The 21,882-nt window shown below is 43.5% G+C and overlaps 1 protein-coding gene across 3 annotated transcripts in view; it reads left to right on the forward strand.

The window, feature by feature from the left end:
- The first annotated feature begins 249 nt into the window (after positions 1-249).
- CAMK1D (calcium/calmodulin dependent protein kinase ID) overlaps positions 250-21,882 on the forward strand; it is a 210,512-nt gene continuing 188,879 nt past the window's right edge. For 2 of the 3 annotated variants that reach the window (XM_039570647.1, XM_039570648.1), the window contains exon 1: positions 250-589. In XM_039570647.1, coding sequence (XP_039426581.1) covers positions 498-589 — 92 coding nt within the window. In that variant the 5' untranslated portion in view covers positions 250-497. The remainder of the gene's footprint in view (positions 590-21,882) is intronic. The other variant, XM_039570649.1, reaches the window with a different exon arrangement.

Consider the following 21,882-nt stretch of genomic DNA (forward strand, 5'->3'; position numbering starts at 1 on the left):
CTCCAAAAAAAAAAAAAAATCAACAAAAAAAGAAAGAAAAGAAAAACAAACAAACCAAAAAAAGAGGGACTTTTCCGAGGGGTGGGTCAGTCAGGGAGCAAAGTGACCCCAGGGCGCGGGTGCGCGCAGCTGCTGCGCGGGGCGCAGGAGGACGGAGAGACGGGGCGGCCCCGCCAGAGGCTCCGCGGGAGGGGGCGGGGGGGGCGCGGAGGAGGGGAGAGAAGGGGCGGGAAGTGGGGGGGAAAGAGAAAGTTGGGAGGAAATAGCCCAGGAAAAGTGACACTCGCGGAGCCCGCCGGAGCGCGGAGGAAATAAAAGCGGCGGCGGGCAGGAAGTGTGAGGAGGAGGAGGAAGGGGAGAAGAAGGAGGCGGAGGAGGAGGAAAAAGAAGAAGAAGAAACAGCAGCAGCCGCTGCCGCCGCGGCAGAAAAGAAAGCAAAAGCCGCCCGAGGGCTCGGAGCCGGCGGCGCGGCATCCGCGGGGCTGCGCGGAGCAGCCATGGCCCGGGAGAACGGGGACGGCGGCGGCTCCTGGAAGAAGCAGGCGGAGGACATCAAGAAGATCTTCGAGTTCAAGGAGACGCTGGGGACGTAGGTGGCGGGGTTTGGCTGCGGGGCCGGTGGCGGGCGCTGTCCCTGTCCCTTCCCCCGGGGATGCGCGGTCGCCCCGCGGGTGGGTGCGGGTCTCTGTGCGGGGATTTGCGCACTCGCGGGTGCTGCTCCGCGCCCTGCGCATCCATCCGAGCAAGAAGTCGGAGCGACCTGGGAACACGGAGAAAAATAGAATTGTGGGGCAGGAGCTGGGCTAGCATCACCCCTTACCCTTCCCCCACCCCCCCCAAAAAACCGATAAAAAGGAAAATCCCCAAGTGCTTTAAAATATTCATAGAACGAGGAGACAGGGGAAGGCTTTTTCTTGATAGTGCAACTGTAAATAAATGCGGTCTGACTTGCACGCTTCCCCTAAAGCCGATGGCTGCAGCTATTCGTGGACAGACGAGCAGAAATAATCGGAGTGGATTGGATGTGTTTTAGCTACGATGCTTAACTGTTGTCGGGCTTTATTTGTTTTATTTATAGTGGCGGGGCATAAAGATTAGTAAAACGTTAGAGTTGTTTTTTTTTTAGAAGGCTGAGAAAAAACACGCACAGATGGTGCAAGGGAGCGGGGTACAGGCTGGTGCCTTTTTGGCTGAGCAAAGAGTTTTATTTTTGTTAAAAACTAATTTTCTCACACAGGATATTACAAAGGTAGGGAGCCGGGAGTGCTGGAGGAGTCAGCGCACGGGCTGCTGTGTGTGTGTGTACATTGTGATGAGAGTTGGTTGTATTGGGAGTGCTCCTCGTAGCTGTGTCCCCACTGCTTTAGTTGGAACTTCAAGCATGTCTCGAAACGCAGCGTTGTTAATCCCGAGTAGTGCTTTTCCTACGCTGCGTGCCACTTCCAAAACACAGTTGAACAAGTTTTGACTAATATTTGAGTTTCTTTCTGCTTCCAAGGGAGGGCTCCCTATAAACAGAGTATTTCTGGTTCGTGGGCTCGCTATAAACAGGCTGCGAGTAGGAACCAGGCTGGTGGTTTAACATGGAGGTGGGTCAGCAGATCTGCCGTGATGGGCTTGATAGCACAGCCCTCAGGAAAACACTGACTTTGTAAATCAAATTGATGTCCGTCCAGGTCTCTGAAGAAGCAAAACGCAGCGTAAGAGCCAAATGTTGTGATGTATTCTCGTCACCTTCATTGAGTTTTTGCTGTGAGAATTTCATGCTGGAAGAGATGTGCCCTGCTTGTTGCCTTAGGCATGCAGTTCCCTTCCTGAGCAAAGGGGTGTTGGGCAGCAAAGTTTTAATGCTCTGAGGTTTGCTGGAGCAGCAGGACAGTTCACTGGGGTTCCCACTCTTCAGCTCTCTGTCATCTCTGTGGTTGTGGCATTGAAGCCACCTGTGAGGGTTAATTTGTGCTGCTGAAGGGGTTCAGAAGAATTAATGCTGTGGCCTTGATCCGGATCCCACTGTAGCTAATGGGAGCAGGTGTAGGTCCCAAGGAAGGTAAAGCTGGTCAGAGTTGATAGTTATGCATATTAGCATGGCTGTTGCAAATTAAATTCATTAAATATGGCCAATTAGTGTCTCAAACTATTAACCATTGTCTGAGCCTCACAGTTTGGTGAGTAAGTCCTTTCTAATGGGAGTGGAAGCTGTGAAGTTTCTAAACTTGACTTCACAGTCAGTCTAGAAAGTTGTAGAAAATTAACTGGATTACAAACCTGGGCCCATATAAAGAAAATAGAGCTGTTTTCTTTTTTGTACATGGCTGTATTTAATTATGAATGCATGAGCATTTAACAGCCCACTTGTGGGTTGCCTTCTGGTTGTGCATTCCTTGGCTTCCAATGGCAGGCTGATAATTAGAAGATTTGAATCTGAGTTTTGGTTCTGTCCTTGGCCACCCACCAGTGCAGCACCTGCAGTTCCTACCAGGTCTGGTGTGACTTACCAGGATGTGAAACTTCTAAAAAATTTAGGCCATTGCTGTTCAAATCATTAAAGTGCCTGTTCCATTTCCACTGAAGACAGTGAAGGGCTGTTCACTGACTTGAGCAGCAGACACACAGGGTCCAGGAGCCCAAATGATGGGAAACATTCTCAATTATTGATAAGAAAGCATTTAAATAGGAATTAAGCTATATAAGTATAAATGGCTTTAAAGTATTTGGACCAAAATGTTTTCCTCTGGCATTTTTTAGGAGCAGGGTTAAAATTTGCTTTGATCCCTCCTGCACTGTAATGCTGAACCATGTTGGACAGCCAAAACTTGATCTCACTGTTTAATAGATTTTTCTCTAGCATGGAGTGAAAAACTTGGCATGTCACATGAAATGTACTGGATTGTAGTAGCTGTATTTTTCATTTCTCTGCCATTCCATTTCAGGATGCCAAAGTGCTAAAAGCACTTTTAACAGAAAAACAGCCCTTTTTCATGCAGCTGTCTTAACTGCCTGTGGTAAAATTGGCTAGAGAAAGAAAAGCACTAAACGCCCAAATCAGGGAAGAAAGCAAAAAAGAAACTTTAAAAACATTTTTTTATTTCAAGTGCATTGATTTGTGAATGTTAAATCTATGTGTATACCCTATTAATGATTTATTCTCAGAAAGGAGCCTTTCATCTGAATAAAAGCTCTTCAGCAGATCTTTAACATGGGAGAGCTGAAATTTGCTGGAATTATTAAAAAGATCCTAAGTCAGTTAATCATTACATCATTTGGGCTTCAAGGAACCTCTGATGAGTACCCAGCTCTCCCTTCCAGAGCTGGAATTAATTATTTACATGTCCCTGTAAATCGTGTCCTGCCACATTGATGCTGCAAATGAATTGGGTGTCATGTCCAGATGTAAGAAAGTAGCCCTTTTCCACCCAAAGAATTTTCTTTGGTGGCTGAGGCCTGTGTTGTTTGCTCTGCTCTGTGCTGTTGGGCAGTAATGTTTTTCTAAAGAAGTACTAGCAATGCAGTGATTGGCTCAGATGTACCCAAACCTGTATTTACCTTGTTCTGTATCTATGCAGCTATTAAAGCATGTGCAATCTTAATTTGGGGCTGCAACCTCTCGGGTACCAGAGTGTCAACAAAAGATTTTGGTAATATCAATCAATATATTTTACCATACATGATTATTGATGTTCTTGTATTACAATATATACGATGGTCCTGATCCATTCTTGGGCTGTTTCAGTCCATGTGGGACATTGGATCACACTCCATATGCACAACTTCATTGAGTGTCCCTTCTTGGAACTGGACCTGTTCGTTGCTGAGCCACTGACAGGGAAGTTACAGATCCTGAAAAAGTAGCTAAGAAAAAATAAAAAAAATAAAGATAAAATAAAATCATAGCAACGGGCCAGATCCTCAGCTGATGTAATTTAGAGTCCCTTCCAAGTCAAGACAGGTGTGCTTGAGGAAAGAAGAGGATCTGACTAACTGCTTCTCTCTTTAAATTTCCACAAATTCACCTACTGTAGCTCTAATCAGTTCCCCCTGGAAGACAAATTGAGAGGGGAATTGAGGGCCTGACTGGAGAGGGGGATTTCTGCCCCAGCCATTGAGAGATGTGAGGTTTCACAATAGCAGGGATCTGATAAGAAGACGAGTGATCACAGAGATATCACTTTCTTCCCTCCATAATTAAAGTATTTTACATCTGAGGCATTTTAAACCTCACATTTTGACATCCAAGAAATAATAAGAAACACCATGTCATCCACTAATCAAAAAGGAAAGTTCCATCACTTGATCTGCCTAATTAGATCAACCCTACATTTCTAAGGTGTCTGTCATCAGGCCGTATTGACATCAGAGTTATGATGAAGTCCTAATATTTAGAAAGGCTCAGACTTAGTAAGTGTGAAAATACTGGTGCTGTCCTTAAAAATGATGTGGTAGCTTTAAGGAATTTAAAGCTTAGTAAGGATAACAGAGGGAGTTGCATGGATATAGCCATAACATAGTAAGAGCTGGGTGGGAAGACACATACACTTCAAATAAGTTTCCAGTACTTTCCTAAAATACAGTATAGAGAAAACATATGGGTGGTTCTGTTTTTCTCAGGGGCTCTGTGGTAATTTTTGGTTCATCTGTGTCCATACTCTTACGCCATTTAATGGGCTCCTGGCACTCGCCGTGGCTCTTCCACACACCAGTACGTGCTGGTTCATGCTGTGAAATTAAGTCACTGCTCGTCCTCCTCTCACATCTCTTTTCTTTCTCACACACCCACGTGCACACAAACACACACATCGTCACAAACCCTACGTGCTGTCTGCTGTGTCTTTGTCCTCTCACATCCTTCATGGTGCCTTCCCCTACATGCAGCCTCACACTGGCACTCTATGAGCTGATCCAACCCCTGATCTTGTCTGGTTTTGGGTGGTCATATCCCTGTGGAGGCTGTGCCTCGGGCCAGCCTTGGCTCCCACCGGTGAGAAGATGCTGGTGGTAAGGACAGGTCCTGGCAGAGGCCGCTCTCAGAGGGGAGGTGCTGGGAGGTACCAGAAGGCTCAAGATCTGGTTGCCTCTGATCAAAGATCCTGCCTTTTCATCAACTGGGTGCGAAAAGCCATTGTGTTTGATTCACACAACAGATCATTCCTGTTTAACTGTTTAACTTGAGGCATCATGCAAGTTACTCAGTTTTTCCCTTCTGATTTTGGAAGTTTTCAAGACATAAAGAAATATGTTGATATTTGTGTTTTCCTTGGCTCGATGCCCCCTGTGATGATTGAGGAGTTTGTCTGATTTTTGAGTTTCTGCTGACATTACCAGCAATTGCTGCCTCTCTTTTATGACACCTCAGGGAGGCAGCAGTGGCTCTGTCAGACTGTTTCATATTTCAGGGGAAAAGCTGATGAACCTCTGGAGCAAACCATGAAGGCAAGTGGATCTCATCTCTTCTGGGATGATTTTCTGGGAGCTCTGAAAGCTCTCAGGCTTCATGCAGCAGGAAGGTGCTTCTTGTCCATGTTTACAGAAGAAGTTACTTCATGGTCATTTCTGACCTTAAAATCCTTAACTCTGGGAGTCTTGCTGTCAAACCCATGTGGGGCCAGGTATAATTCATGCTAAGAGGTGCTTACAGCACCTCTCTTGCATCTGTGGGAGGAGTGAAAGCTGAGGTCCAAATATTAATTTTTAACTTAATGGTGTGAAACAACTCAGATGTTGTAGTTTGTGTACTCTATTTAGGGAAAGAAGAAAAATACTGTTAGGACTCCTTTAAGGTGACATATTTTGCTTTAAACCAAGTAATCCTGTTTGCTATCATGTGGTATAGGTTGCTATCCAGTGTGTTCTTGAAGGCTTAAAAATAATGAGTTGGTATCTTTTGATGTAAACTGTTGGTCTTCCTTGAACAGTTACAGAAAATAGTAGGTTTGAGGGTTCAGCTGGAATTGAAATGGAAAAGAAAGAAAAGCAAGATGGCCAATGGATTTAAAGGCTGATGGTGAGGATTGGGAAAAAAAATTGGCAGCCATTGGTGGGAAGGGATTTTTCACAGCTCTCCAGGTCTGGTTCACGGGTGCATTTTGGAAAGTGCTTGTTTGGGACAGCAGTGTAGCCTAAAGGCCAATTTTCTTTCGTTGTCTGAAATGAAGATTTCAAAATACTCAGTAATCAAAAGCTTTCAGGTAAATACATAATTCTGGAGACACACAGTTGCTGTATTGTCAGCTCACATATGTGCTCATGCTTCCTTTGTTAGCCTGTTTGTCTACTAGTTTTGATGCCTTACCTCATTTTTTCCCTGCCTTGTCTCTTCTTCCGTGGATATTCTCTTTCAAGCACCTCTTGGTCCTGTCTGAGCTACCTGCTGCCAGAGGATACCTGCTCACCTGCATGCCTGTGCAGCCACGGAGGGTGCTTGACCAGCAAAGGTGACAGTAAGGTATTTGGGTTGGGTTGGAATAGACAGTTTGAGTTTTTTCTTGCTATTTTTTGTTTAGGAAAATGTTGCCTTGGCCAACACTCAATCTCAGTCCTCAGGACTTCAGTATAACACAGACCTATTCCACAACTTCTCTTCGTGTAGGGCAAAGCTGAGAGCAAAACATGCATAAAAAATTGGTGGTTTTTGGCAGCCACAGAGACAGCGGACACCCCAAAAGCTCCCAGCAAGCAAAACCCAGAGTGTGGAGAGGTGGTGGACAGAGCTGAACCCAACTCTTTGAAGCCCTACAGTAATCCTTTAACCAAAAGTCTCTTGTTCCCATCACAGCCACAACACAGTGGGTGTGAGAGCCTTCTTTGCCGCCGCTCCCGCCATCTGGAGCAGCCTGTCTGCTTCCTTCACCCTCCATCTGCTTTCACATAGGAGCTGAAATATCTCTCTAATGTTTTCCTTCCTTTTTGCCTCTTTTTCTCTCCACTTTGGTTACTGACCTCAATTATTTTTGTTGTCCTTCACACACAGTTCTCCTGACTACGTGCAGAATATTAGCTGGGGTTACTTAATCCTTTCAAGCATCCAAGGATACAATTAATATTGAATAAAGTTGTATTGTTTTGGTTTGCTTGACAATAACAGGCATTTACAATAGGATTCTGAATTTATTGCCAGTGATGGTATTCACTTAACCGGTGACTCACAGTTTATATTCATGATTACTTAATAGGACCTAATTTTCTAGTCATTTTAGATAGCAGGAAAACAAGTTGGAACTAAGCGGGCACTGTTAGTAAACAGGTAATGAGTGAAAGGAGGGATAAAAAATTCCTCGGGGCAGCAATCTGTCATTTTCATTGGAATTCAAACCACCTTGCATTTCAGTGCTTCTCTGTAAATAATAATTAACAACAATAACAATAATTTGCAAACATATGTGTGTGATTGGGCTGTTGTTGAATGACAAATAGCTGGCTTAGCAATCAGAATATTTCTCATTTCTAGCAATCATAGTGTTCCTTAAAACCTTTCTATCAAATCTTAACACCAGTATGTTTTTTTGTTATCTGACTTGGCAGTTCCTATGATTTTCTTCTGAATGTTGTGCCAATCACTTTTGAAAAAGAAAGCTATAAATAACAGATTGTTAATAAACTTTTGACGGCCCTTTCAGTGATGTTTCCATGTTGAAAGCTGCATATTGAGTTTTGTGCCAGAATTACTCACCAAACAGATTGTATAAAGTTAAATTAAAATAATACTCTTAAGCAGAATTTTTTGGCTGAGTTAAAAAGCCTTTTTTTTTTTTAAACACTGGATGTGCTAAGAAAAAGCTACTGGGAAGCTCTGTTTTGGATCTATGTGTAGAACAGCTGAGCACAGTGCTGGGGGTCCTCTGTAACAACAGCTCACTGATTTTGCTTGATCTTTTCTTGAGCAATATCATGGGTCACAGTTAAAATATCAACAGTTTTGGACAACAGGACTACATAAGATTAGTTCTTAAAATACCTTTTTTCAAGAGTGAAATGAGAAGAAGCACATGAGAGAAAACATATTGAGTATTTTTTTTATTTTTTAAATTTTCGTATGTCCCCAATTGGAGGTAAACCAAACAGCTTCAGTCTTCTTACAGTTTCCAGAAGGAACAAAAACGAGGTGTTTGTAATGATTCAAATGAACACGAGCAGCAACAGGGTAAAGAAATGTGGCATCTCCCCCCTAGACCCTTCCCTTTGCACTTTTTTTCTGCAGGATTCTTCTTGTTTTCCTGCTCTTAATGCTTCCCCTCATTTAGGTTGAGGATTTGAAACTACGTTCTCAAGCCGGAGCACCCAGAGGTTGGGAATTACATCTTATGCAAAGTTGCCAGAGTACAGTAGACCTAAAAGTTTAATCCGTGGCTGACGGGAGTGGAGTAAGGTCAAGGATGAGTGGAATTCCTGAGGTCTGGGAGCCTTTAACCTCTGTTTGTTTTGATGAGGGCTGGTGTGGCAGTTTGGACAGCAAGGAAAGCAATATATCCCTGCTCATCAGTGGTGGGGTGTGAAGGTTTGCAGGTTTTCCTGGGAGCTCCAAAGGGAAGGTTCTAGGATATCCCAGGTATCTCCCTGAAGACAGAACCCCCAGGGCTGTGGAGTTGTTCTGTAGCTGAGCAGGGTGTTTAAAACCTGCCTGACACCCCATGGCACTTGGGAAATATAGCTGTCCCTCTCCACCACCTGCATCACTGGTGACAGAAATGGATGTGCTTCTGTTGTAGTACCAAATAAACCATCACAGCCATTCCTGCTTAAATGTAGAGATTTGCAAAGGCTGAGAGACCGGTGCGTATGTGAGGGTTGGAGATTGGCAAGTGAAATATGAAGGGTCTAAAATACTTGGGGTTTTTTACTGTGCCCTTTACTGGCCTCAGATGAGATCAGGCACTGCTGAGCGAGGACGGCTGCAAACACCAGAGTGAAAGACTGTTCGTACCCACGAGAACTTCTAATCTAAATAAACAAGACAAAAATGCTAACACTGTTTTGTTAAAGACAAGCAAGTGTGTCCTTTGTAAACCCAGAGCTGAGCCTGAATCTTAACTCCAGCCTTATGCAGAGGACTCTTCTGCTTCTTTTAGTAGTGGGCACTGTGTCAGCACCAATGTCCTCAAAATGTATTTATTTGTATGTGATTCACCCAGGGTCATCATGTATCATTCCTTTTTACTAGTTAAGGTTTGAAGATGCAAAGCACTGTCTGTGTGCTGTTGGTAACAGCGTGGGCGCTTTATTGCTGTGTTGTTTCAGCTGCTCAGAGGAATCCAGGTCTGCCCAGAGCTATAAAGAGCTGGAACAGTCCAGGCAGTTCTTAGGGCGATGTAGGATCGCTCCCAGCAGGATCCCATCCTCCCATCCTAGCTTAAGTAATTCAAAGGACCAGGCTTCAACCAGGCATGTTTTCCATACAAACTCACCAGCTGTGACCCTACTGCCCTACTGTGATGGGCAAGTGCAGAAATGATGGAAACTATTGGGACGAAAAGCTGCAAAACCCCCCAAATTACACAGAAAATCCAAACAACACAAAAGAAAGCTGAAGGGAGAGGAGAGCACTTAGAGGATTTGCAGCCATACGGAAAATGCCTCTGGGGAAGGCACAGGTTGCTAATCAAATTCAGCCATAGTTGAGAGAGATTGCTGGAGCATCCCTGAAAAATCCTTCACCGTTATTTTGAGTTGGCTTGGAGATTTCCTCCCACTGCTCACTCTTGTGTTCTCCTGCCTCTCAGTGTAAGTAACTCGGCACAATGTGCCCAGCCATGAAACCTGTGGTGTTTTGGAAATTGCAGGCATAGTCAAGTGCTTGGTGTGTGCTTTCAATGGCACAAGACACGGTGAGCACATTAAAATTGATTTGTGCTCCCTACCCTGTTTCCTTGAATAACACCTGAACAAATTCAAAGGCTTTGTCTTTTAGTTTGGGACATGTTGTAGCTGCAGCATGAGATACCTTAAGGATGATCTGAAGCTCCAGGATCAGCATCAGCCTCAGACTTCTGCTTTAATGGGATTTCTTGCCACAGGGGTGTAATTAATTTGTTCAACTTATTTTGAGGGGAAAATCTGACACTGTTAAGCTTTTCCATGGGCTGATGATGAGCATCACAAAAACACCACCTCCTTCTCTGGGTGCAAGCCATGGTGTTTTGAGACACCTTCTCTAGCATAATTACATAGCAACCTGAATATTGCAAAGCAAACAAGCTCTCCCTCCCAAAATAAAAAGCTCTCAAATGTAAAAAAAAGCGCCATGAAGGAGCACAAACCTTTCTTGTCTCTTCTAGGGAGAGAAGAGGGAGGCAAACAATACACAGCTTGTTAGCCAAGTTGCTCAAAGCACCATGAGAAGATGCTTAGATAAAAACATTAATGGAGCAGAAAAACAGTGTGACTCCTTTTGGCCTAATGACCCAGGCACTGGAGCACAAGAGGAATAATTCAGAAGGAAGGGAAATGTCTCCTGTCACAGGTTTAACTTATGCCTTTTAGGAAGAAGGAGGCTATATATTTAGATGTCAGGGAGAATGTACCAAGAAATGAGTTTAAAAAAATGGTTCTCAAAAACACATAGGCACAGGACATAGAGGTACTGCAGGCTGCAAGGAGACTTCTGCTCTTGGGCATATTAAGGTGTATCTGGAGTAATTTTACTGGCTAATTTTCCTGTCCATAGCCATGCAATTTATGTCATAGACATAAATTTTATGCTCTTAAGAGAGAGACCCTGAAAAAAAAAAATCTTGCTGAGCTTTGTAGGCAAGTCCTTTGAATGAGTGTCTCTGATGAATCTTGTATATTTAATGGAAAGCAGTGAAAGTGATTCAGGGATTCCTGAGTGACAGCTGAGATGATTTGTGTCCAGAAAGCAAATGTGTGCCCTTTTTCTACTTTTGGAAGGGAACATAACAGGCACTAAAGCTGAGAACATGCTCGTTCTGCAGGTGAGAGCTGCACTAGGGGATAGATAAAAGGAGAGATCTGGTGCAAAGCAGAGTGATGGGTTTCAGCTGCCACTTAATTGACTCTAGAGACTACTAAGGCCCCCTCCTTGTTCATGAGCTGCAAAAATTCATAGACGTGGGTCTTTTGGACAGGACAGCTTGCATTGCACCAGTACACTTTCATCATTTTCAGTCAATGACCACTGAAATGACTGGCAGCTTCAGTGCCAGTGTTCGCCCTGGAGGTTGTGTGGCGTTGTGACATCTTTGTCTTGCATTGCCACGTGGTTGTGAGGAAGGTGGAGGAGCCCTCTATATACATATAAGTAGATACAGTGTCTGTGTATGTACGTGTGTGTGTATATATACATATAATATATAGAAATGGGTATGTGGGTATATATATGTATATAATGTATACAAATGTATGAATACCCACACATTAAAAATACTGTTAATATAGTGATATATAGAGATATACAGGGAGAAATAGCACTGTTTTTTGCCAAACAGCATTGTGTTTGGCTTCAGTAATAAATGTATAGACAATGACTGGTACCATTTGGTAAAAGCTGTTTTAAGAGCATTGTGAATGTTAATTTATTCTGTAGCTTGAATTTCTCTTCATATTTGGGTTATATTTAGGGGAAGGCAGAAATTGTGTGGTGCCCCTGTGCTCAATTAGCTAATGGAGGTGAACCCAGACAACTAAGAAGTTAAGAGCATAATGGTCCTTCCCTCTCCTCCTGTCCTCCATCTCCACGTTACCTCTGCTACACCAAATCCCTACTTTCCATCTCTTGCCTAAATCCTGCAAAAAGCCTCTGATAGGGTGCAGTGCCAGAGTCACATCCTGCAGGTGTTCACAGCTGGGAGGCACAGCTGGAAGACAGCAAAGCATCTTCCTTGGGTCAGTTAAGGGCTTTATTTGTTTGGATAAAGCACCCTTCCCATGGGGGAAAGGAAGGTGGTACACAGCAGATGGAGCATGTTTGAGCTTTTTGGGTGCAAAGTCTTCGGACCACAGCAAGTGGAGGGTGAATTAACTAACATTGTGCTTGGTGTTTGGAGGCCTGTCTCAGGTAGCCTGTGAGGGATTCCTCTCCGTAACTGGGGTGGTTGAAGTATCTTCACTGTCCACATTTAACTCCAGCGTGCAACTGCTTGGTGGCTGCTGCTGCTGCTGCACAGTCATGGCTTGCAAAGTTGTGCTGATTAAAACCCCACTGTGCCAATGTTGTTGTGGCAGTGAGTTCATTACTTTCTGCAATCAAATCCCTTTTCTGCTGTTATTTAAGCAACACCCCCATGGACGTAGCCATGGCTTAGATATTTTCATACTTTGACACCAAGGCAAAATATGCAAGGTGGGGGAGATCGGTTGTAAAAATATTTTAAAAACCCCAGTTTTGGCTTTGGAGGGTGCCTGTAAAATGTGTACTTAGAGGTCTTCTTGTGTGTTGGCACTATGGTCAGAGTAGATCCTCCTGAAGTCAGAGGGTAGCATACAAAAGCACAACAGGTTCTCTCTTATTTTCTCTTAAATAATTTGTAGCATCTCAAAGTTGCTGTAAAATTCTGCCTTTGATTTCCACAACTTTGAGGTTTTCCCGTGGGAGTCGGGAGAACCCCCTATTACTCAGCATTAGGCTGGAATAGAAGCATTTTATGCTCCTTACGCTCAGGTTTCAAACATCATTATAAAGTTACAAGGCTGTGAAGGAACAGGTTGCAACTCCACAACAGAAGAGGACAGGGCTGAACACATCCCACAGGACAGTTCCCATCTTCTGCCAGCTCAGTTGTTTGCAAGGATGTGCTGTGAATTCACTTAATGAAACGATACAGGTTAAAAATAGCTCTCCAAAAAGGGGGTGGGGGAAGGGGGGAAGTACAGAGTACAAGAAGTTTTATTTCTTTTCATTCCATAGATGCTATAAATCAGCAGAGAAGTCAGTTGCAGTTTTTCCCCCTTCTAAGTGGCTTCGTTAAAAAATTACCAGCCACTACACTGAAATGGTTTGCAAGAGCCACTTTGCCAGGAACAATTTCTGTCTGAGAACAATAAAAAATTAGTAGAGGCCAGGTTGAGTTCGTGTGTCAGTGGTTACTGAATTCAACTTAAGAGCTGTAAATGGAACCAATCATCATTTCTTAATGAGATATATGAGAACAAAGAATCACAATGCTTGAATAATCTGTCACATCTCTATCAGTGCTGCTTAAGCTATTATTCAGTTTGTTCAGTGGTTTGGCAGGTAACATGACAAAAATCAATTTACGAAGCAGATTAAATGTAAATATGCAGTGCTTCGTCCCACCACCCAGGAATGCCATTCCTAAAGCCTTAGGTTTTTTATCCTTACAAACCCTACCCAGTCATCTGTTTTCAGTGGTACTGCTTGGATGAAGTGCTACATGGCCCACAGTGACATTATTCACCAGATCATTTGTCTTTAATCCATCTCTGGTCTAATGAGACTGTCGTCTGGGCCTTAGTAAAAATGAATGATGCATTGCCCTGATGTACAGTGTGTTTTTCACTGCTAAGGCTGTATTTTTCCAGGGTCCTTAAGGAAAGCCATCCCTCAGCCCTTACTAACACTTAATGTAAATATTTCTGAAAATTTTATTCATTTGGCAGCTAATGTAGGAGAAACTTGGTATGAGTTCCCTAGGAGCTAAATAACAACCATTGTACATGGAGTTGATACCATCACCTATTTTAATACCAAGCTTTCTGGTATTTTTTTTTTTTTTCATTGTGTTGTAGCTGACTGTGACTGGGATGGTCCCATCCCTGTTTGTAGTGGTGGAAATCTGCAGTAAACACTGATAACAACTGTCACAGTGGACACTAAGTGCCATCTTCAGCAGCAGGTGTTCACTCGTCTACCCTTCCTTTACTTCCTCAATACTTGGAATGAAGCTGTGGCACAGAAAAGATCTTTTTTTCCCCCCCTATGAAATGTTTTCACCTCTTGTCTTCTCCATGGGGAACTCACAGGTTTTTGTTCCCTGCACAAATAACTCCTGAATTCCCTCAGTCAGTTTGTGTTTATATAGTCTACAAGATGCCATTGACATACCTGGCTGTGTATCTCATCGTGCCTCTTGTATTGTCACTGGGTTCTCAACAGAGATATCATAACAACTTCTAGGGAATTGTGAGAACTTTTCTTTTTATTTCAGTCAAGGTGACAGGTTTCCAAGAAGCCTTTTAAATATACCAGAGGATTGTGCTATGGAAGATAACAGTATTTCTTACTTTATCATTGCCATGTGACTCCTATTACTATAATTTTTGAGCAAATCACGTCCTTACAAAATCTGTGATACTGAAAACTCATATGCTTATATTTTTGCTACATTTTTGCATGACATATGGACTTCCAGTATCTGGTTATTCAGTTTCTGCTCAACGTCTTGTATTTTGTGATGACTGTTGAAGAGTCTGAATATGTCTGGTATTTCCTTATCTATTATTGGTGTTGCTGTAGTGTTTAGATTGTGGTTTGTTGGCTAACTGTCAGATACTCATGGCTTCATTAAGAAACAGATGCACAGGTCAGCATTTTGTTTTTGTAGCTGCACTTTTGACATATTGTAAATGTCCTGAATTGGTTTTGTTCAGGATAATACCATCTGCTGGCATCTGTTTCTGCTGTGGCTCTTGCTGAATACTTGTGTGTGTCATGGTGTGTAAGGACAAATTCTAGGGTGTCAGCAAGGTAGTATGACCTTTTTTTTTTTCTGAGATAAATGAGAGCAGAGTTTGAACATTGGACAATGTAATACCTACATCATTTAATATCTAGATTAATACAGTTTATCACACAAAGCATGTTTCAGGCAAAAATCAGGCCTTCTGTCTATGTTGGGCTCTCTTAATGTATTGTTGGTATGTCTGTAAATATATCAGAACTCACAGACTGGGAGAAGAGGAGTCTTTGGCTTTATATTTGTCTCCCCATTGATCATGGAGGGATGTGGAATACACTTCTAGATCTTCCTGAAGTCTATACACAAAACTCTGTCTAACAAATGTCAAAATAAGTCATGTTAAAATGTCACTTACTGTATCTGTAAGGCTGATGGTTTCTTGTAAGCCTTTAACATAGCTAGGTGTGCCCTGATACGAAGATTTTGGTGGCAGTAGCAATTCTGGATGTGCACTAGATGAGAATTCTGCCAAGGATGCAACTAGGAAAATATGTGCTGTCTCCTGAGAGTCCAGAACAAAATTCTTATTTTTGAGTAGCCCACTGTCCTGTTGGATTTAGCTATCCATATTCCACTCTGTCCTTCTTAGTAGGTAGTATCAGTATTTGTGGTGGATTTTATTGCAGTTGCCGTGTCTGTGTCTGAACTGTGAAATGCAATAGAAATTCCATTTTCTGGCACTCCCTGTCTCTGCTCATGACAAGTGCAGGCAAGCATCAAAAATTATATAGGTCAGGATTTATCTGTAGTGGCCTAACTCTGCTCCCAATAAAAGTAGTGAGAGTTGGCCTTTGATGTCAACGAGACGGCATTTATCCAATTTTGAGATGCTTATGACCCCTGTACCTCTCCACACCACACACGTGCAGTGGTGACAGGGAGAAGCAGGGTAATGCTAAATGAGAGTTCTCCAAATACCGCTGAAGACAGGGAGAGGGGTGTCCTCAAGTGTTTCAATAGAAGTGGGTCACCAGTCTGAAATACTTGTGTACCAGCAGGGCTGGATTGTCCTTGAGCTGGAGTAGTCTTTGTGGTCCTTCATATAGGCAGGATTCAGGTGAAAACTTAATTACAGAGACCCTTCATGGCTGTGCATGTGTATTACAGCTCATGTGAAAGTAATGGCAGAAGCACAGGTTCTCCTTTGACTTTGCCAGTCACTGTCTTTTACCCAGTGTCCCTGCTGTTGCTGTTCTTCCACTGTTGAGATCTGCAGGACTGGTGCTCCCATGCTGGTACCTGCTCAGGAGTCAGACTTTATAAAGTCATGAGCTTTGGAGATGATGTGGGCTAATGGTGGAGAGATGTATTGGGTTGAAGACCACTAGGTAAGAATTTGGGAGACTTGGGTTTTGTTTCTGACTGTGGCACTGGCCTCTTTCTGTGACCTTGGAGAAGCTGCAGCACCTCACTGGCCTGGTTTCCCCATCTGTCAAACAATTCCCGACCTACTTTGTACCTCACTTTGAGATCTAACTCATTAAAGCTTGCTGTGTGAGATGTTCAGAATGCACTGTGCAAGGTGTTGTTTTTGTCATGGTGATGTGGTAAGAATCTCCCCTCTTTTATCCAAGTATGTTGGGAACTCAGCTGCAATGCTCGTGTTTTGCAGATGGTGCTTTGTGCAGAGCACAAAGCCAGAATCTGATCCCTTTCCTAAAAATACCACTCCAAAAAGAGGTGGACAGCCCCATCTCAAAAACAATAGAAATGGGACAAGAGAGTAAACCCAAGTGAAATGCATTTTGTTTTCTGAAACTCTTCCTGTCTTTCATTGTGCTGGGAACCCCAGCAGGGCAGAAAGACCTTCCAGAAATGCCTCTGAGCACTCAGCACCAGCCAGTGATGGGTTTTGCAGTGTAGGTCCATCAGTGGATGGACACTAGGGAGACAACTGTAGGAAACAGTAAAGCTGTGAGGCTGTTTTCCTCTCCTGTGCAGTCCCTGTTATAAGTGGGAGTCAGGAAATTGCAGCCCTTTTAGCATCATGCTGCCAACAGAGTGGGATTTACAGAGCAGGATAGGGATTTGTGCTGCCCTGAAGAGCCCTCCAGTGATAAGCCAATGTGGTCTTGCCTTGAAGACACATCTGTAGCATTAGTCGTGTGTTATCTGTTAATTATATTTTTTTATGTCTCACAATGCTTATGCCTCTTGAAAATCAGTTCAGTAACTAAAGCCAGCACAGTGAGTGGCTACAGCGCCGCTGAAGTGATAAAGCTTTTTGAAACACCTTCAAAAAACAATGAAAGCAGTTGGAGAAATGTCTTCATTTCCATGTCTTCTTGGGGGAAAAATTTGTACCTGTGAGATGCAAGAGGGATAGAGTTGTGTTTCCAGTCACTGCGGCAGTACTGTTTTAAAAAGCCCTTTTGTAGGCACAGTGCATTCAGGTTTTTTCTCTGATTCTGGAAAAAAGTAAAGTTCATGCATAAATTGGCAAGCAGGCTTTCATTTAAGCTGTGTGATTTAGATCTGCCAGGGAAGGCTGCTGCTGTAGAGCATTTGGCATTCATCAGAAAAATCTCCAAGTCTAAACAGTTTTATTATGCAAAGTTATATAGTTGGAAGGTAAAACACGCTGTCTTTTTCCACTTTGATGAACCAGGCTATCTGATGGATGTCCCATCAAATGTCTCATAAACTTGCAGGGAAAATGAATAGCTGTAGGTCTCACTGTTCAACCTATGGCTGCTGTAAGCCCTAAGGAGAAAGGATGCTTAGCTGGGCTGTGGATAGGAGAGCAGCTGTACCCAAGAAACTCTGTGGGTTCTCAAACAGTGTGTTAGAAAAACATTGGCATCTTCATGAATTAGGATCCCAATACCTGGATGTTTCCATTCAGATTTTATTAGTGCAGCTTTGTACTTCTTACAAGACACTTCTGCTAACAAAGCTTGCAGTGACTGCACTTTACATGTGTAGAGATTTTCCTGGAGTGATTTTTCCTTAGTGACTTAGGGAAATTCACGGTTCACGGAAACATTTATTAAAGCTTCACCCTGTTTAGCATGTGATTACTTTGCTCATTCCTCGTGCCATGTGTTCACTCTAAAATCTCATTAGAGGTGTGAAGTCAAAGGGATTTCAGCAAGAGCCAAAATATTAAGCCCTTAATGTCTTTTTTACTAGGTATGGACTTCTGAAAGGTGACCAAGAAGGGTTCTCCTGAATGACTGTTCTCTGTATTTCTGCACATTTCTACAGAATGCAAAGAACCAGGTTTGCTAATCCCACCCAGAGCTCATTGCAGCAGCCAAAAAAATACCTTGGTTTTGGGAGGGAGACCTCTATCCACTGCAGCTGAGTAGGGTGGGAGTGTGGGTCAGACCTCAGCCCTGCTGGGACACTGATTCCAATGGGAGTCACCACCTGGATGGGACAGCCCTATCTGTGCAGAAGCAGCTGCAGCTGGTGCGGTGCCGGTCTTGGTGTCCTGCACCCACCCAGCACCACCACAACCAGCACCAGTTAGAGCCCTGCTAAGCCACTTTGTAAAACATTCCCGCAGGAGTATCTTGGCAGGGTGAGAGGGAAAAAGCTGTTTAGATCAGCACACTGTTGGTGCACCATAAATATTTCTCTCCATTCCATAAAAACTGCAATAAGGGAGCACCAGCCTTCATGAAATGCCCTTTAAAATGCAGTAAGAAAACTCAATATAGTAATAGGTTCCTATTTATTCAAGAAAACCTTTAAAATAAGCTCTGAGTGCTCAGAAAAGTAACTTTCTCCATCACGGGCGAAGGAATTGTGTTGTTTTTTATTTTGGATAGCTTTGGTTTTTCTGGGAAGAGGACTGAAGCACAAAGAATAACCCAAGACAATAATTTGGGCCTTGAACAAAACCAATTTCTTGCATGTAATTTGGATTTGTTCTCCTTTGAGGCTGTGCTTTACCTGGACACTATAAAACTTGGTGGTCTTTCAAAGTCTTGAGGGAATAAAAGAAAGGACTCATTATCCCTTCACCTTGTGCAGTGCAGGATCTGCAGAGATTGTGAGAAGTACTGCCGTTTCTCAGGACTTACGGGTTCCTTTAGAGGCAGTAAAGAGGCTGGGTGGGATTCACTGCCCCTACAGGGGATCGGGTGCAATTGCCTAAATTTTGGAATTCATTGTCATTTGCCGTGGCAGTCTAGCTTGTGCGGAACTGGGTGCCAGGGATGGGTTGGGTAGAGCAGCTCCTTCTTTCTGGGTTGGATCCAGTACTTTTACTGCATGTAAGATCTTCCATTGAGTAATCTTATCAAAAGTCAAAATTATTTTGCTTGGGTCTAATTTTATTCTCTCCACTTGTGGCTTCATTTGCCAGACTTTAAATTATCTTTGGAAACCTAAGACAACCTTTGTCAGCCTTCTGAGGTGGCAGTGGCACTGTTTTCTCTCCCTGCTTTTGGCACAAATAAGACATTCTTTTAATATTGGTTGTTTACAAATGAGCTCTTGCAAAAAGATAGTAAAACACATCCCCACTTGTACCACTTGGGCTTCGTTTTGAGAATTTCATACTGGGTTTGTAACCTGGAACACTTGTGATTCACTGGTTTTGCAAAAGCAGCATCCACAGTAATTAAACATTAGCTACCTTTGCTTGAAAAGAGCTGTCAGCATTACTCTTTGCACTCAGGAGATTTTTTTTTTTGTATGGATACTGGTTATAAGCTTTTAAAGCACTTGCCCACTCTTTATCTCAGCTGGTATTTACACTGAAAGGTGATTTGAATCCTGCAATTTCACGTCAGTGCGGCCACTCTGCTTGGAATTACTTCTGGGTCGTTACGCAAAAACCAGGAATTTTTTATGCTTCTGTGTAAGTGGGTGATGGAAGAGCCTGTTTTCTGCCTTCAGATGGTAAAATCAGCAAGATCAGAGACTCAGCTGGCCTTGCACGACTTTGGATGGGTGGTTCTTTAGGGGAATGTGCGTTGTTGGCAGCAGTGTAGGTGGGTGGGAAATGGAAACTCCAGCTTCATAGCTGGGCATGCCTCAGCCCCATTTTTTCTGAACCCTCCTCCAGCTGGCAAAATCTTCCTGCCTGTGCAGTGAGAGAATGGTCAAGCTCAGGAGCAATGGCTAGTTTTGGTCACTTGGTGCCCTCTTGGCTTTGAAGTTGTGTTCCTGCTGTCCTTTTCTGCACGAAGCCTGGTTGCACCAGTGTTGTGCTGTGTGGGGTTTGTGGAGGTTGGGGGCCAGAGGGTGAGAACACACAAGAATTGGAAAAACAAACCTCAAGTCACCCAACTCTAGCCAAATAAAATTGGAGGTAGGAGAGTGGGGCGAGTGTAAGTCTTAACTGGATGGGCTGAGTTTAAAATGCTTTGTAGGTGGTTTTAAAAGAAAATCACTGCACGAAATGGTTTTGTGACCTGAAAAAAAGGTGAAAACAAAATAATAATTAAAAAAAGAACTCAAAAGGGCAGGAGGAAGAAGGAAAAAAGGGGAAAGAGGAAGAAGAGAAAAAAGAAAATAATTTATAAAAAAAGAATTGAAAGAAGCTCGACCATTCTTGGATTACAGAAAAGTGAGAAGCACTGATCAGCATCCTCATTTCCAGGGCTGTGCAAGCTCTGAGTGTGTTGTTAGAGGGTTTCCAGTTTGGGGCTGGCCAGTGTCCAGCTGGCATGGGCATGGCCGGGAGATCTCCCGTCTGTCTGCGAAACACCGTGAAGAGGCACTGTGCCCCAGCCGAGAGAAAACTCGTCACTTTACAGCTCAGCCTGCTCTTTCAACAAGAAGAAACAATATTTCCGAAAGAGTAGAGGAGAAGTTTTGCCATTACACAGCGTTTGACCCCTGTAGCAGAGGTTGTGGTTGTGGATCCAAGGCTCCTTCTCTCCATAGCGCAAAGTTACCATCCCCCGGGGGGAGGTTTAATTCCTGTAAAGTGGGGCTGGGGAGTAGTGACAGCTCAGACTTGTCTGTTTTGTAGCAGCTAAAACAAAGACATGAAGTTACTTTCCAGATTCAGCTGTAACCAGTGAGCACTTCCCCTACCTTCTGCTCCCCTGAACAGAAGAATTTCCTTTGACTCTGGGGAACTTGCGCCACGCAAGTGTCAGACTGGATATCCTGGGGAATTTGCAATGGCAAAGTCAAAAGAAGAGGCAGTTGGTGAAGTGAATCTGCTGAAACTTCTGTAACGTTTAATGAGACAGACTTGAAGAGACTGTTCTTGCAGAGATGATGGGATCGGAGGCTGCAGAATCCAGCCTGCTCCTGAGTCTCCTGAAGTTGGCGAGCTACATGTGAGAATGGGATCAAGGGGTATCTCCTGCGTGTCAGTCTTTATAAAAACACTGAGCGATTTTCTCTATCCCTCAGTGCTTGCCTCTTGCCATACTTTGTATTTCTTCCCCTCACAGTCATGCTGAGCTGCCGTGGGTCAGGGGTCAGTGCTTGGCCCTGTTTTGCCATGTGGATCCCCTCGAGCAGCCCCTGGAAGGGCCATGGCCTTGCTTGGCTGCAGGCAGCCACAAGTGTGCTGGCTTTCCAAGGTTTTGGTTTCCAACCTGGCTGGCAGCAGTGGGGATTGAATTATCTGAATTATCTTCTTGGAGTGAAAGTGTTTGTGCACTGGCCACAGTGCTGGGAGCAGCTGTGATGCCTGAGCCCAAGACAACTTTGCTCTGGTGCCTGTGCCGAGAAGTCAGATCTGGTTCATCTGCATCTGGCTCTAGGCTCAGCTTAATTAATCTTTTCTTCAAAGTAGATTAAATTGATTGCTTGGGAAAAAAAAGTAAACTGTCTTTGGTTTTTTGGTTTTTTTTTTGTTTCAGTAGCTGGCTGGGAAACAAGAGAAATTAGGTGGATTCACATGGTTTTCACTCTAAAACCTTTCTTCCAAAATGTCCAGTCTATTGGGTATGAATTAAGAAGCTGTGACATAGACTGTTCGCATATTTTTAATGATCCTAGAATGACATGTTCTGCAAAAGGGGAAGCAATGATAGAAATAAAAATTCACTTTACAACCCAGTAAAAGAAGAGACATGACTACAGCTCAGAACCCCTCTGTCCTCTCCCTGGAAGGCCCTGAGCACACCAAATGTAACAAATTAAAGCATTGCTATTTCCATTTGGGACTTGTGTGCACATGCTGTCTGCCTTGTCAAGAATATCCACTGCGCCTGCGGTATGATGGATTTACTACACTTGTCTGGAGCTGGGGTTTCACGTGCTGGATGAAATTGTACGGTGTTGGTTTATTCATGGATGCATATGAGCTGCATGTATG

The sequence above is a fragment of the Corvus cornix genome, chromosome 1A (assembly GCF_000738735.6).
Source record: "Corvus cornix cornix isolate S_Up_H32 chromosome 1A, ASM73873v5, whole genome shotgun sequence".
Taxonomy (NCBI): domain Eukaryota; kingdom Metazoa; phylum Chordata; class Aves; order Passeriformes; family Corvidae; genus Corvus; species Corvus cornix.